Below are 14339 nucleotides of genomic sequence, written 5' to 3' on the forward strand. Positions count from 1 at the left end.
ATAAATAAATAAATAAATAAATAAATAAATAAATAAATAAATAAATATTTTTAAGATCCAGATATTGTTAAATGGAATGGGAATAAATGTTTTTACATTTCACAGGTATAACAGTAAAGAGTTGAGAGCATAGCCCTACTGATGGCAAGTGATGGAGGAGAAGCCTGGCCAGGGCAGTTTTTTTTTCCTTATGGGGTTTTTTTGGGTCTGACCTCTCAGTTCTCTGCCCTCTTGGTTTAAAGGCCCTTTTCCATGTGCAATCAGACTATCTTACTAACAACATATTTTCACTGGATGTCTACATTTTTCCCTAGTGTTTGAAGGAGCCTTGAGTGACCATGAGTATGCCAGAACCCAGGGTTTTGACAATGGTTCCCGATCTCCTTTTGGTTGCTGATGTCCATTTTGGGGAACAGGCCTGGGCCCTGATCTTTTTCTGCTACTTTCACCCTTTCCTGTTTGCTTCTCATTGTGCAGATGTGCTCATGTGTTTTCTAAGTTGTTTTTTCTCACCTATTCTTAACAAGTTTTATTCTCATGTTCAGACCATTATTTCCCTTTCGGCAGTGGCACATCTACGTAAGACCTCTATTGCCTTAAAAGTATTGTGGTAACAGGTATATAAATAATAAAGAAATAAAGAAATGTATGTCAGTAAATAAACACAAGGGCACCTAATAGTTGTAACAAGTAATTGTAAGGCTAGCTCAGAAAGGATCAAAAGCTGAGACACTACAGTTTTATCATCTTATGAGTATTGAGTCCCCTGATTTAACAATGAGGAGAGTTCCAGGGGACGGTACAATCAGCATTTCACAGGGCAAGAGATGTCTGCGTGGGACAATACAGCCTGTCTCAGGAGACTGTGAAGATGAAGGTGGCAGGAATGGGGAGTAGTGGTAGTGAAGCCATTAAGTAAACCAACTAAGTGTTTTAAACAAGTATTGGTTCAAAGTTAACAAGGAGTGGAAATGGTTTAGCACATTAGTTTCACAAAGGTTTTTGAGCAGTTATTATGTGCTGGTGATTGTACAAATGCTGGGATATAAATCCCAAGGGGGGTTTCTGCCCTAGTAGAATTTACAGAGTGGTAGGGGACAGACAAGTAAACCGATGGTTCTGTGATAGTGATAGCAAGACAGGTGTGCAGTGTAGGGACCAGGTGGCATGGTGGACGTCTGTCCATAGTGTAAATAAAGGAGGCAGAGAAGCAGGCAATAAAATTGACTGGCATGTCAGGGATGGCCTCCTGGAGGGGATGTTTAAGCTGACTTTTGAAGGAGATGTTGGAGTTAACCAAAAGAATAAAGGAGCAAGATTTTCTAATTGAAGGAATAATATGTGCCCGGGGAATTGATTATAGCAGTTTGGTAGTTTGGTGCATCTGGAAGGAAGACTCGTGAGGAGGAGGAGCAGGGTAGTAGACTATATGGAGGAAGAGATTGGTGATCTTTCCAAAACCCAAATCCGATTATGTTATTTCCTGGTTTAAAAATCTTTTGAGAATTCCACTGGGTGTGCAGGTCAAATTCAGACTTGCCCCTGGAGCACCCAAGGCCCCCCATTTTCTATCTCTATCTTTTGGAAAGATCACCAATGGGCTTTTTATGTAATCATGAATTAACTTCAGGTCTAGTTTCCTTAATCTGGATGAAGAAAAATTAGCTCCTAAATGCATACTCACATCCAGTTGAGATGAGGCATTTGGGCACACATCTGTTTGGGAAGGGCTTCTAAGTGGTTATTAACCATAGACCTTTACACAAAGAAGATGTTAATTAGAAACAAAATGATATGCCACTTTAAGAACAGCATTTTTACTATTTCCACAATTTGGAAACTTGCATGCTAAAATCAACACATCCGGATAAAGAATACAGACATAACCTCTTCAAAATGATCTTTAGATATGCAAACGGCACGGAAAAGGAGGCAGATGTCAAAGAAACTATGAACACAAAAGTATGATATATATAACCTGGGAATAAACATTGTACAGTTTAATTTTATGAGATGAAACAAAAGTATATATTGAGTAATAATTTTGAAGTTCATGGTAATTTTCCTTGTAAACTTCAAATTTGCAATCATTTCTAGCATCCTACATCCAGAGTTTTTTCTTAAGGGAAACATTAATCACTTACAGTATTAAAGGGCCACATCGCAAACTGCATTAAATCTAAGAAATGGTAGCAGGGGCTCTGGGGGGAAGAAAACAACCCATCAGCATGTTAAGCTGCACAATTAATTTATGATATTGTGGTCCCTTTTGACAGATGGAAAAATAATGATGCTATACGATCAGCTATAAAGGAACATAATAATCCCCTGCTGATAAATCATTTCAGTGTATTAATAAATAGTGAGAACATAATTATGAGAACAGCTCTGTCGGTGGGACAAAGATTTTGGAATTTTTAGTGACTCTCGCTGGGCAAAGGCACATTTCCCTCTGTTAAAAATGTAGTCGGAGCTGAACTCCTGGGAGATTCTGATAGATTTAAATGTAGTTAGGAGATAAAAATGAATACTATCTTTGGTTAACCACTGCAAGTCAAACATGCCTTAGGATTAAAGGAAATTAAAGGAGATCAAAAAGCAATCAACCAGTAGGCTTAAAATATACCATGGCCAGGAAATCGCAACAGTAACTGTGGTTGGACATATAGGAAAGGTTTTGACTGATAAAAATGTTAGCAGGCTTGAGTTTTTTTAAAGCTCTTTTTTGTAAGCTAGTGTTAGATGTTTTTGCAATTTATAGACAGATGTATTGAAGGTTAGATGAACACTTACAGGAAAAACAAGGACTTTAATCCAGTAAACAACCTCTGTGAAATTCTGGTTATTGGATTGTCATCTAGAATTCTGAAAAAAACATATCACAAACATTTCCAGCATCAGAGACATTTGTGAAATAAAACCAGGAAACAAGAAAAGGCCCATGACAATAATGTCTCCCCCAACACCTGCTCTCTTCCTTCCTGCCCGTCCACACTTGGCCTCCATCCTCTCCCCTGAGAGCCCCTCCTTCACCCTGGCTCTTTCCTCCAAATTCTTACCACCCCCCATCCCAGCCCTTATGAGCTCTGTCCTGATTGTTTTCTCTGCCTGCTTCCACCTCCCATTGGACTTCAAGATCTGAGCCATACGCTTCACCTCTGTATACTTGGGTCCAGCACAAGCTGAATTATTAATTAGCTGAATACAGGCTTGGTGAATGCTTTGACTTACTGATTGAATGAAGAGTGAATGAGGAAAAAAAATTCTTAGGAAATCACAAATAGTTCTTTGGTCTCATGGTGTTTACATGATGCATTTAATAAGGTCTGCACAAACAAACTCATTAGGAGCTTTGAGGGTGAAAGAGTGAAATATTCATATATTCAAATCATCGTTTCTAATGATATATGGTATTTTCCTAGAAAGAAATAGACTAAAGGGAAATATGCCTTCTTTTTTCTTGTGCCTTTGAAACCAGGGGTCCCTGAGGGTAAGAGTTGAAGAAGGGAGTGGCATTGGGCACCTACTATATGCCAGGAGCTCTGCATGTGGCAGTTTATACATGCCCTGTGATTTAACCTCACAACATTGTTCTTAGAAAGGAACTGTGATTATAGTTGACAGATGAGAAATTCGGAAGATTAAGAAAGTTGCCTGGAACATTAAGCATAGGATCACGGCATACACAGGATCTGGATGAAGCTGAAGTTCTGGCTTTTTCCATTAGGCCAGGCGAACCTATAGAAAATGGGCAAACTGACACATAGACCCTTCTAACTGCCTGACGTTCATTTTCCTGATGAAAACACAAACGCCTGATGTGAGAGTCCTTGGTATGGAGCTGGTGGCTCAGCCTGGAAAGTAATGAAACACCACAAACTACCATATTTTCAGACTTTTCTATGAATGTTCTGGAAATCAAAAAAGCCCTTAACTTGCTTTACTTTCTAGGTCAGGGGACATTTGAGAATGTCTGGAGACATTTTTGGTTGTCATAACTCTGGGAATCAGGACTACTGTCATCAACTGGGGTAGAGACCACAGGTTCTGCTAAACATCCCAAAATGCACAAGAACACCCCCCTCATCCAAGAATTATCTGGATCAAATGCCAACAGAGCTGCGGTTGAGAAACGCTGGAAGAGGTAAACACTGGCTGGACTCAGGAAACTTCCTGAAAAAGCATGGCACAGATTTCTTTGCACATAACTACCATTCGGCATGCCGTTATCTGAATTGCTTGGGTAAAGTGCTCCAGGTTATGTGACAGTCAGAAAAATGAGTATAATAAACAAGATACATAAATAGATGGAAACGATAAGCATTGATGTATATCATCAAGACTGATCTTTTGAGGGGGAAGGAGACTAGACTACTTACAGCCAAGTTAGCTGATGTAAGTCTTTGAATACTCCGGGTCTGAGAGCTGTGATGCAGTTGTGATTGAGATACCTATAAATAGCATGCGCAAGTCAATTAGGCAAACTCAATGCTCCATTTTAGTCACATATAATCAGAATATGAGCTGCTGCTGATGATTATGGAGTATGGACATCTGTCTCTGAAAGCACCCAACTGGATAAGAAGAGGGGAAGAAATCAAGGAACAACTAGGAGATACAGATAACAAGCCTAGTCTATGCAACACCAGGGCAAGGACCAGCAAAATGGCCAAAAGCAGTGTGTTGGAATATTATCTTTTTTAAGAGTATAAGAGGAGGTTATTCTTGCTTTTGTCCTTTTTGGTCACATCCTTAGTAGACTAGCATTTTAAGAAAATATATAGGTAAATTAGCGAGAGTTAGAAAAAATAAAATGCTAAAATATTGTGGAAATGACCCAAACTTGAGAAGACAAGGTTAAGGAGAGCCTTTGTAACTAGTAAAACTAGGAATCTTTTAATAATTCTTTTAGCATAATAACTAATCTAAGTACTTCGTGATAACCGATTCCTCCCATTTCACTATAGCCAAGTTAAGCGTTCAAAAATGACCATTCTACCCTTCTAATCTTTACTTAAAATTGTACTCATAATTATAAAGAAGTTACTTACAATATTTGCAGGTTATGTAATCCAAAAAATGCTTTCCTGGAAATGTGTGTAATACAATTATGCTGAAGAAATCTGGTAGGAATAAGATAGAAGAGTCATGTGATTATGGTTTAGGTATTTTATCAAGTTGTTGAATGTGGTCTCCACTTCCTTCAACTAAAAGACACTTTGTGAAACTGGCTTATAAAGTCCCAAGTCCTATTTTTATGTTGAGCAGTAGAGGTGTTGCCCATGAGAGATGGCTGTGAACCTAGCCAATGCCCCCCCGTCCCTCTAGCACCCATGCAGTGAAATTCGGGCATCTCTGGTTTGCACTGCTGAGCTCGTGTGTGATGAGTTTGAGGAGCAAAGGGGTCTTGTTTTACAGTTTTCTTATCCTGACTTGCAAGAGATACGCCCCATGTGAGACCAACCAGTCTCACTGTTGAGCTTTATTTTTTTCAGCACAGAGTTCCAACTTTAAATCCTCATTTCTCTTCATTCTATTCCCCTGGAAAAAGGAGAGGGCAAGTCTTATTCTTTTTTATTTTGAGATGCAGAGCAAGAAGTACAAAGGGAGTTAGTATGGTGCTCAAGGTCACAAATGGCATGAGTAGTTGAACTGGGGCTAGTACATCAACTTCAGCTCACAGGGTCATGATTTACTTAACCCCTGAAGCAATTTAGCAATAGAGTATTATTCAATAATATCTAAGTTGGGAGTATCTAAGTAAATAATTTCCATTTCCTGTGCTCATTATACAATGAGAGGTTAGCCTTGAATTCATATTTTCTAGAGGTATTTAGGAGCAGGAATTTTCCACTAATAATAGTAATTAATGACTACATAGTCTTTTGAATGACTTCCCTATCTCTTATTTTTTATTTGCTTTGGTTCCTAAAATCTTGCACAACACCTTCTTAACTGTTATGATACTTCATTGCCAAACTATTCATAGAACATGTGCTCCTTTAGCATATGACTGTACTCTGAATTTTGTTACACTGTAACTATTCATTCTCTAGCAAAGGCATTATAGGTGTGCCAAGATATTAAAAACCTCAGCCATTCAGGTAGCTAGGTAAAGCGGAGATCAGCTCCCAGTTATCAGTGAACCCATCTATAACCCTAAGTGTTAAACAAATATTGTCATTTTCTCTGTGTACTACCGAGTGGAAAAGGCTGGTTCTACAGAGCACATGCATTACATCCATAGATACACAAAACATCAATTTCAATCCCACAAAGTAAACCTGAAACCTATGGAGACCTCATGTCTTTCCAACCCTCCTCCCCTGCACCATGTCTGTGAAGAGATGCTTCCCATTGCAGTATAAATTGTGCTTTTGGTTTTAAAGTTCTGCTATGAATAGAATGAATCCATACAGATCAATATCTGTTTTAGCATTTCAGAGCCCTTGAGTGATGTAATGAAAATTAAAATAATGAATTGTGTTACAACAATAAATGAAAACAGAAAAAGAATATAATACTATAATATAGGTATATTGAAGTTCCTCTTAAATATAAGATTTACCACCTAACTAGTGTGATTTATATTTTATTCAAGATAATGTATTCAAAAGTGGAATGCACATTTTACCTACATGCTCGCAAAGTCTTGAAGAGATGGGCAGTCATAAATTTTGAATTTGACTCTGTGCTTTCAATCTGCATGACTCACTGGACATGTACAGCCTCTCTGCCTTCCCTGACATGAGCTGAGAATCCAACTCCTTAAATAATGAAGAGCCTCTAGTCTTCTGGTTTGACTTCAGTTTGCTGGCACCCCACAGAGAACCAGAGTCCCAAGTCCCCTGTCTCAGACTTAGGCTAGTGAATTTTAACTTGATCCTGTAGTATCCCCTTTCTTCTTTGCAGGATAGAAGCTTGGTGAATATGAGGGGAAATTTGGAAACATGACAATTTGGCAAGTGGTGTCCTCTTTTTATTCAGAGCTGAGATATGAGCCAATTTAATATACTTTACATTGAATGGCTTTTTAAGAATAACTTACTGGTTCATGAATTCCTGCTGTTTCAGCTGTCAGGACTTTTCAAGCAGAAACGCCAGGAATTTATGTACCTGAAACTAAAGCAAATAAATGCTTTAATGACATGCATGTTTATAGGCTATTTTTTAATGCAACATTTTGTATTCATGAGCCAGGCAGACTCCTTGAGCTACATTTTGTTGCCAATGATTGCCTTGAACAAGAACCATGTTTAAGAAGGAATTTCTGATTTATATAAGGTTTATGTTACAAGGGTGGGGAGAGGGCACCTGGGTGGCTCAGTCGTTAAGCGTCTGCCTTCGGCTCAGGTCATGATCCCAGGGTCCTGGGATCGAGTCCCACATCGGGCTCCCTGCTCGGCAGGAAGCCTGCTTCTCCCTCTCCCACTCCCCCTGCTTGTGTTCCTGCTCTCGCTATCTCTCTCTCTGTCAAATAAATAAATAAAATCTTAAAAAAAAAAAAAAAACAATGGCGGGGAGAACTGCTGTTGGTTTCCATGGTAGTGGTGATAAAGTATTACAGTCAATGTTATAAATTATATTTTATTTTTCTGAAAGGTCATCTTAAATTTCTTCCTCCCAATATTAGAAATTCTTGATATTTTAAAAGATTATTAAAATGAGTAATCTGATCAATAGTAAAAGCATTCAGATAAGTTGAACAACATTTATTCATCTGGCAAATAAGATTTCATTTTGATTTATAAATTTATTTTTCTGGATGCCTAAATGACCTCAATCCACTGAATATTTAGAGCTTTCTAGACCACAATCTCACTCAAAGTTAGATTCAGTGATCTCTTAGGATATATCCCAGTGCAGAGAAGGATGAGTTTGGTGTTGGTTCTGGGCAAGATCACAGAACAGGCTATTTAGGACACTGCCTATGAACGCCTCAAAGAGAAAGTGAACAGGGGACTACACGAGAATCAGGGCATGTCAGACCAACTTGATTTTTTTCTTTGAAAAACTGATCAGTCCGACACAAACACGTGGCTGACATTGCTTATAGGTCTACCAGGCATTGATCAAATGGTTTTATGATGGTTTTATGGACAAAATAAAGAACAATACACATTATTTTAAGGATGATGATGAAGGGCTCAGGAAACAGTATTTGACGCTATCCTCTTCGATATTTTACTCCATGATACGGGGAAAGGTGGTTCATCTAATTTTCATATGACAGAATGCTGGGAAGAATAGTAAATATGTTGAATTTTCCAAAAAGTTCTTCACAGTCTGATAAGAAAAGCTGACTCTAACAAGATGAAACAGAATAGGGATAATTTATGGACCCACCACTAGCTCTCAAATGCCAAGTGCACAAATGCAGGATGGAGTAGCCATCACTTAGCAGAAACACCTATGGCACAAGATTGGGAATTTTAGAAGCATGATCACTGACAGTTAAGGGAATGAAGTAGCCACCAAAAAGCAAATGTAAGCTTAGGGCATATAGAGTTTAGAAAGGAAATGTTGCGAGCTTTCTCCTGCCCTGCTTTGGTCATATCACAGTGATAATATTACATTTATTCTAAATACCTCATGTAAAGCAAATGTAGGGGAACATATACAGATTAGAGTGACCAGAATGTTGATCAGATATGAAACCAGGTCCTTCCGGGAGAGAATTCTGCTTGAAGAGACTTGTGGAACATGCAGAGTAATAACAGCCAGCTTTAAATATCTACACTTACGTGGAGGGCTGATTGGGTGTGTTCTGATCTGTTTCATGGAGTAAGTCTAATAAAGATGGGAAGCTTTAAAGATGATAGTAGAGCTAAGTGACAGGACAAAATTTATTAACATATTCTTTGAAATTTCTTTTCCTTAGCATGCCCTCATTCCCTTCCTGGCTTATTTTTCTCCATGGCCCTAATCAGTATCTAACACACTGTGTATTTTCAATTTTATTGTCTATGCTCCAACTTTGTACCTTAAGCTCCATGAAGAGAGGCCTTTTCTTGGTGGTATTTACAACTGTATTCTCAGTATGTGGCACCTTGCACGTATCAACAAATATTTGTTGAAAGAATGAATGAACATGTGGTTTTCTCAGCTTTTACCCTCCTGATGAATGCTACCAAGGGTTCTGGGGGTTGTCCATTCCCTGGACACTTTCTCCTGGGGATGGTTTGGGTTTTGCTATGGTTATTTGGGCTATTGTAATGCAGAATAGGGAAGGAGAAGGTAAGAGTAGGACAGGAGAGGGAAGGGCATGTCTGAGGCTGGGGGTTGGAGGAGTGGCAGGAGCTGCTGAAGAGTGGGAGAAAAGGGGCTGGGGTACTCATGAGCTCATGAGCTGCTTTGTGATATTCGAGTAATGCTTATAAAGAACTTGAGTTATTTTCAAATCAAAGTTTGGTTAATGGACATTTTCATCAACAATAACAATATTCTGAGTCTGGATCATGCAGCTAAGCTTCCAAAGGACCACAGTCAGAGGTCTGGCTTTGAGGCCAAGCTCTAATACTTGTCAGATGGCTGCCTTTGGGCAAACAAACCCTCTTCTCCAGAGTATATACCCTCATTTCTAAAAGGATCTCATGATGTCTGCCCCCACCTCACAGATTTTGGGGATTCAAAGTCCAAATGAGAATTCCAAATGTTGGATTCTTTGTAAACTTTAAAAAGTGTTATATAAATATAAAGAATTGTGCAGTATTTTGCCTTCAATAGATAACTTAGTGAGTATTTATTTATTTATTTATTTAAGATTTTATTTATTTATTTGAGAGAGAGAGAATGAGAGACAGAGAGCACGAGAGGGAAGAGGGCAGAGGGAGAAGCAGACTCCCTGCCAAGCAGGGAGACCGATGTGGGACTCGATCCCGGGAGTCCAGGATCATGACCTGAGCCGAAGGCAGTCGCTCAACCAACTGAGCCACCCAGGCGCCCTTTTAGTGAGTATTTATTGATGAGGGTCTCCTGATCTCTTTTCTCTCAGTCTCCGGGAGAATCAACCTGCCTAGAAAGCATCAAATAGCAGCTTGCATTGAGAAAGCCTCTGCTGGGTGATAATGTGGCACCTAGGTTTTCTCAGACAAAGTAGAAGTAAACATTTATTTGGAGAATTTTCCAGCTGCTCTGGGCAATTAGGGTTAATCCCTATTTTATTTCACTAGGAAAAATTGGGGCCTGAATTATCAAAAGGAGTGATTCCATATTCTTCCCTTAAGTGGGCTACCCGATACTACAAGAGATATTATTGACATAGATCAGTGGTCCACAAAAGGACTTGGTCTGAGTAGTTGAAATTTAACTCTCCTTTGCTTGATCCTCTGGTGATCTCTCTGCCTTCTCAGAAGTCAACTTGTCCCAAATTAGAGGGAAAATGTACAGAAGGGAGTTCTGTATGGTCTAGGACAGTATGTGTTGGTAGAACATTCAATCTGATGCTAGAATGATTTCTTTCCATCTCTAGTTTCTGGTTATTGTAAAATAAACATTGCATTGGGCATCAGAAGATAGGGGTTCTAAATGTGGCTCTTCCACTTACTAGTTGTAGATCTTAGTTAAATCATTTAACCATTGCAGACTTTAGTTGCCTTGTGAATAATAAGAAGATTTAATTAAAAATTCATAAAATTTCTACGACTCTAGATCATAGAATTGAAATGTACTCTACAACATGAGCCTTTTTTTTTCCCTTTCTGCTAGTGCTATTTTATTTTTCCTCCCTTGAGCATTATTCAGGCAATTGCAAGCACAATACTGATTCATAGAATGAACATGTGGTGATTCTAAGAATTTCCAGTAAGATTAGCAGTTAGGATTTCCTCTCTGGAGGAATCTGGAAACCCAGAGTCCACGCACAGCTACTCCACGGTGGCAATTTCAACATGACCACATGCTCCAGGATGGTATTTACAGAGATGTAAGATGATATTTACAAAGGCTATAATCAAACCCAGGCATGATTATCTCTGTTCACAGAAGATTCCATCTCACTCATGGACTTCCTTCAGTGACTTCTTTTCTTGTATGAGAAAATCTGTACCTAAATTCATGAACAGCATAGAATTGTTGATGGCATTTTAAACCAAATATGTCTGTTTAGTATAAGCCAAAGATCATCTTATTTTTATTCCTTTTAACGTATTTTACATTTCTAGATTTTAACATATTTCACATTTCTAGAAACCTATGCTGAAGGCTGAAGGATAAAACAATATGATTGTACTGCCAAGGGGCCTTACAACATTACTTTGTTAATTTTTAAATCTAGTCTAATGATCATCTTGGCAAGTGTAGAAACTTGATCTTTTCATTATCCCATAGTGGCTGTGCTCAGAGGAACTGACATACGGTCACCAAACTCACAAGAGGTTGAATATTCTCAATTTCTTTATTTAAATAGGAGATATCCAACTCCACCAATAGGAATGTTCTTATACCCTATCCAAGATAACTGCCCAGATACTTTAGTATGAATAATTTGGGAAGTTAATGCAGTCATCATAATGTTGCTTGGTGAGCAGGGAATCATGGCAAAGGATAGTTCATGCTAGTTATGGTGGAAATTGACAATCCATCCCTGTCCTCCAGTAGAGACTTCTCTAGGGATTATGTCTCCCAGATCCTGGTTTTCTTTCTTGGAAGATGGCATCTTGATACTTTGTTTCTTGCTGACTACCATTTCTTCACTGCTGACTGTGCTCTATTTATTAACATTTTCTTTCCTCAGATATGCTAATATCACTGATTTCACTAAGATTGTGGTTTTGTTCCTATTATCCTGGGAGATAGGCTGTATCCTATCATTATGTGTTTTAAATGATCTGATCATTCTGGTCTATACTAACATTCCTCTTTAAATTAAAAAGTACATCTACTGCCTCTGAATCTACAATGTCATTTTCCAAATGATCTTGGAAAATCACATGGAACTATGTGTTTTCTTATTTAGATGCCTGATCTCAATTCCAATTTAGTTCTCTAAAAATAGTTTAAATAAAATCAATTCAGCTATTTTAAATTATGAAATGGAAAGATAATATGCTAGTTTTCAAAGCTTAATTTCCTAATCTTAATTACATTTGGAAAAATAAATTTCATGGAAAAGTTATCAAGTTTATATTTCATTTTACTTCAAAAGATAAAAGGCATCTTAAATAAAACATCAGAAGGATTTCTTCATAAAAACACTACTAATAGCTACTTACATCTGTTTAAGTTCTGTGTATTTGATGAAAACTTTATCTGGAAGACTGTGAATTTTGTTTTTCTTAAGAGACCTAAAATAACAGGTAAAGCAGACTTCATTACAGGTTTAATGACCAACGAAAGTTTTCCTAGAAAGTGCATGCTTGAAAACAGGATATTTAATGATACTCCATGCTGCTTAACACGTATTTGAAAATGACTGTGGTAACTGAAAACTTCCTCATGGGAGAATGAGAAGTCCATAAAGCAAAATTAAGCAGTTTGTACACATTTGACAAGTCTGGTTAGTATCATAGACTAGAATGTCTATGGTGATTTAACATCTTTACTCTCTGGGTAATTTAACAAAATACAACAAACAAAACACCCCCCCCCCGCCAAAAAAACCCAACAGGAAATCCTAAGCAACTCGGGGCGCCTGGGTGGCTCAGACAGTTAAGCGTCTGCCTTCAGCTCAGGTGATGATCTCCAGGTCCTGGGATTGAGCCCGACATCAGGCTCCCTGCTCAGCAGGGAGTCTGTTTCTCCCTCTTCCTCTGACTCTCCCCACTGCTCCTGCTTTCTCTCTCTCTCTCTCTCTCTCTGTCTCAAATGAATAAATAAAAAAAAAAGAAAATCCTAACTAACTCATGCATGGTCAAATTATAACATGATTGCAAATTCCTGAGGCTCTCAAAGCATTTTTCCAAAGTACAGGAAAATTTGCACAGTGATAACACAGCTAGCTTCATGGATCTTTTATATCTTTGCAATCTTGGACAATTACTGCTATTTAAAATGAGATAGAATAAGCTAGTGGTCTTCCTTTTTATTTCCATTTTTAGTTGTACAGTACTGGCATTTTAGTAAAAACAATAGATCAGAAAGTAACTGAAATAAACACTCCAGACCACAGACATTTGTGAGTTAAATGATATTCAAGCTAATCTAACACTCAGTGTTTAAAACCTGTTTTCCTTGGAGAAGAATTCTCTAATGGCTGGTGGTTTAAAGGGAGCTTCTATTATTTTGCTAGTATACAAGTAACAAAACAGAACAAGGGGAGGTTAGATTAGACTACATTGTTTCCATATGATTTTACAGGCAAATATCAGCAAGATGCGAAGTCTACTCACAGTAATGTCATATTGCTGGAAATCACTGGCACAGACTTTAAGCCGACATTTACACATTCCAATTCAGTTCCTTTGCAGTCACAGGGTTGTGGATACTGATTTAGAACTAGGGGGCAAAAGAGTAGTATTTCACCGGGAAAACAATACTTTTTAAAAATTATGACCTTATCTCTAATAAATGACATTGTTCTCTCTTCATCGAAAGTATAACATTTACACCTTCAGTGCACTAATTTGGGCCCATAATAAAAGCAAACAAGACTTCTCACCTAGCCAAATATAGACTAATGTGGTGTTTCATCTCAGTTCTAGCTTCCAGTGGTCATTTCAGAGGCACTTAATAAGTGATTAGAAAGAAACCACAGAAAGGTTTAAATGGCAAAAAAGCGTATAGTGAAGCAAGATTAAGTTCTCTTCGATGAAAAACCTTACTATGATGGAGTAAATCTGTAATGGGTAAAATTGAGTCAGTTTAATTGAATTGAATGACACAAAGAGGTTGCTCAATAAATGCTTGTTGATTAAAATTAAATTCCATTCTTTTTCCCCTTTCAAACTTCTGGAGCTGGGAGAAGAGAGGGACGCAGTTTCTGCCGTAGCCTCCATTGTGCCTTATTGTAATCAACTGAGTCAGATTCCCTCTTATTTTCGTTCTTTGTTTTTCATTACTATAAAGTTATAGTGGAAGATAAAAATTGTATAGATGGTATAAAGTGGAGAGAACCAAAGATCCATCTATAAAAATAAAACTTCAGATTTTACTGTGAAGAAACTTACATAATTATTAAGATAATGGCGTATAAAAGGAGTGAGAAATCTACAGAGAAACCAGGCCAAGTTGTCCCATGGGACAGATAATCACTGTGTGTGTGTGTGTGTGTGTGTGTGTGTGTGTGTGTGTGTGACAGAGAGAGAAAGAGAGAGAGAGAAGCGATATTTATGGAGCACTTGATTTTGCCTCTGATCCTATGGGTAATTGTTTTGATGGGGGCTAAGAACATGAGGATTATT

The 14339-nt window shown here is 38.1% G+C and overlaps 1 protein-coding gene across 1 annotated transcript in view; it reads right to left on the minus strand.

The window, feature by feature from the left end:
- Positions 1 to 14339, minus strand: part of RXFP2 (relaxin family peptide receptor 2) — a 46700-nt gene that overhangs the window by 21291 nt on the left and 11070 nt on the right. Inside the window, exons 4-9 of the mRNA XM_035002915.1 lie at positions 13329 to 13434; positions 12213 to 12284; positions 5052 to 5123; positions 4380 to 4451; positions 2794 to 2865; positions 1685 to 1756 (exon numbers count right to left, since the gene is read on the minus strand). Coding sequence (XP_034858806.1) covers positions 1685 to 1756; positions 2794 to 2865; positions 4380 to 4451; positions 5052 to 5123; positions 12213 to 12284; positions 13329 to 13434 — 466 coding nt within the window. The remainder of the gene's footprint in view (positions 1 to 1684; positions 1757 to 2793; positions 2866 to 4379; positions 4452 to 5051; positions 5124 to 12212; positions 12285 to 13328; positions 13435 to 14339) is intronic.

Source organism: Mirounga leonina, unplaced genomic scaffold (genome assembly GCF_011800145.1).
Source record: "Mirounga leonina isolate KUSES-001 unplaced genomic scaffold, KU_Mleo_1.0 Mir_127, whole genome shotgun sequence".
Lineage (NCBI taxonomy): Eukaryota > Metazoa > Chordata > Mammalia > Carnivora > Phocidae > Mirounga > Mirounga leonina.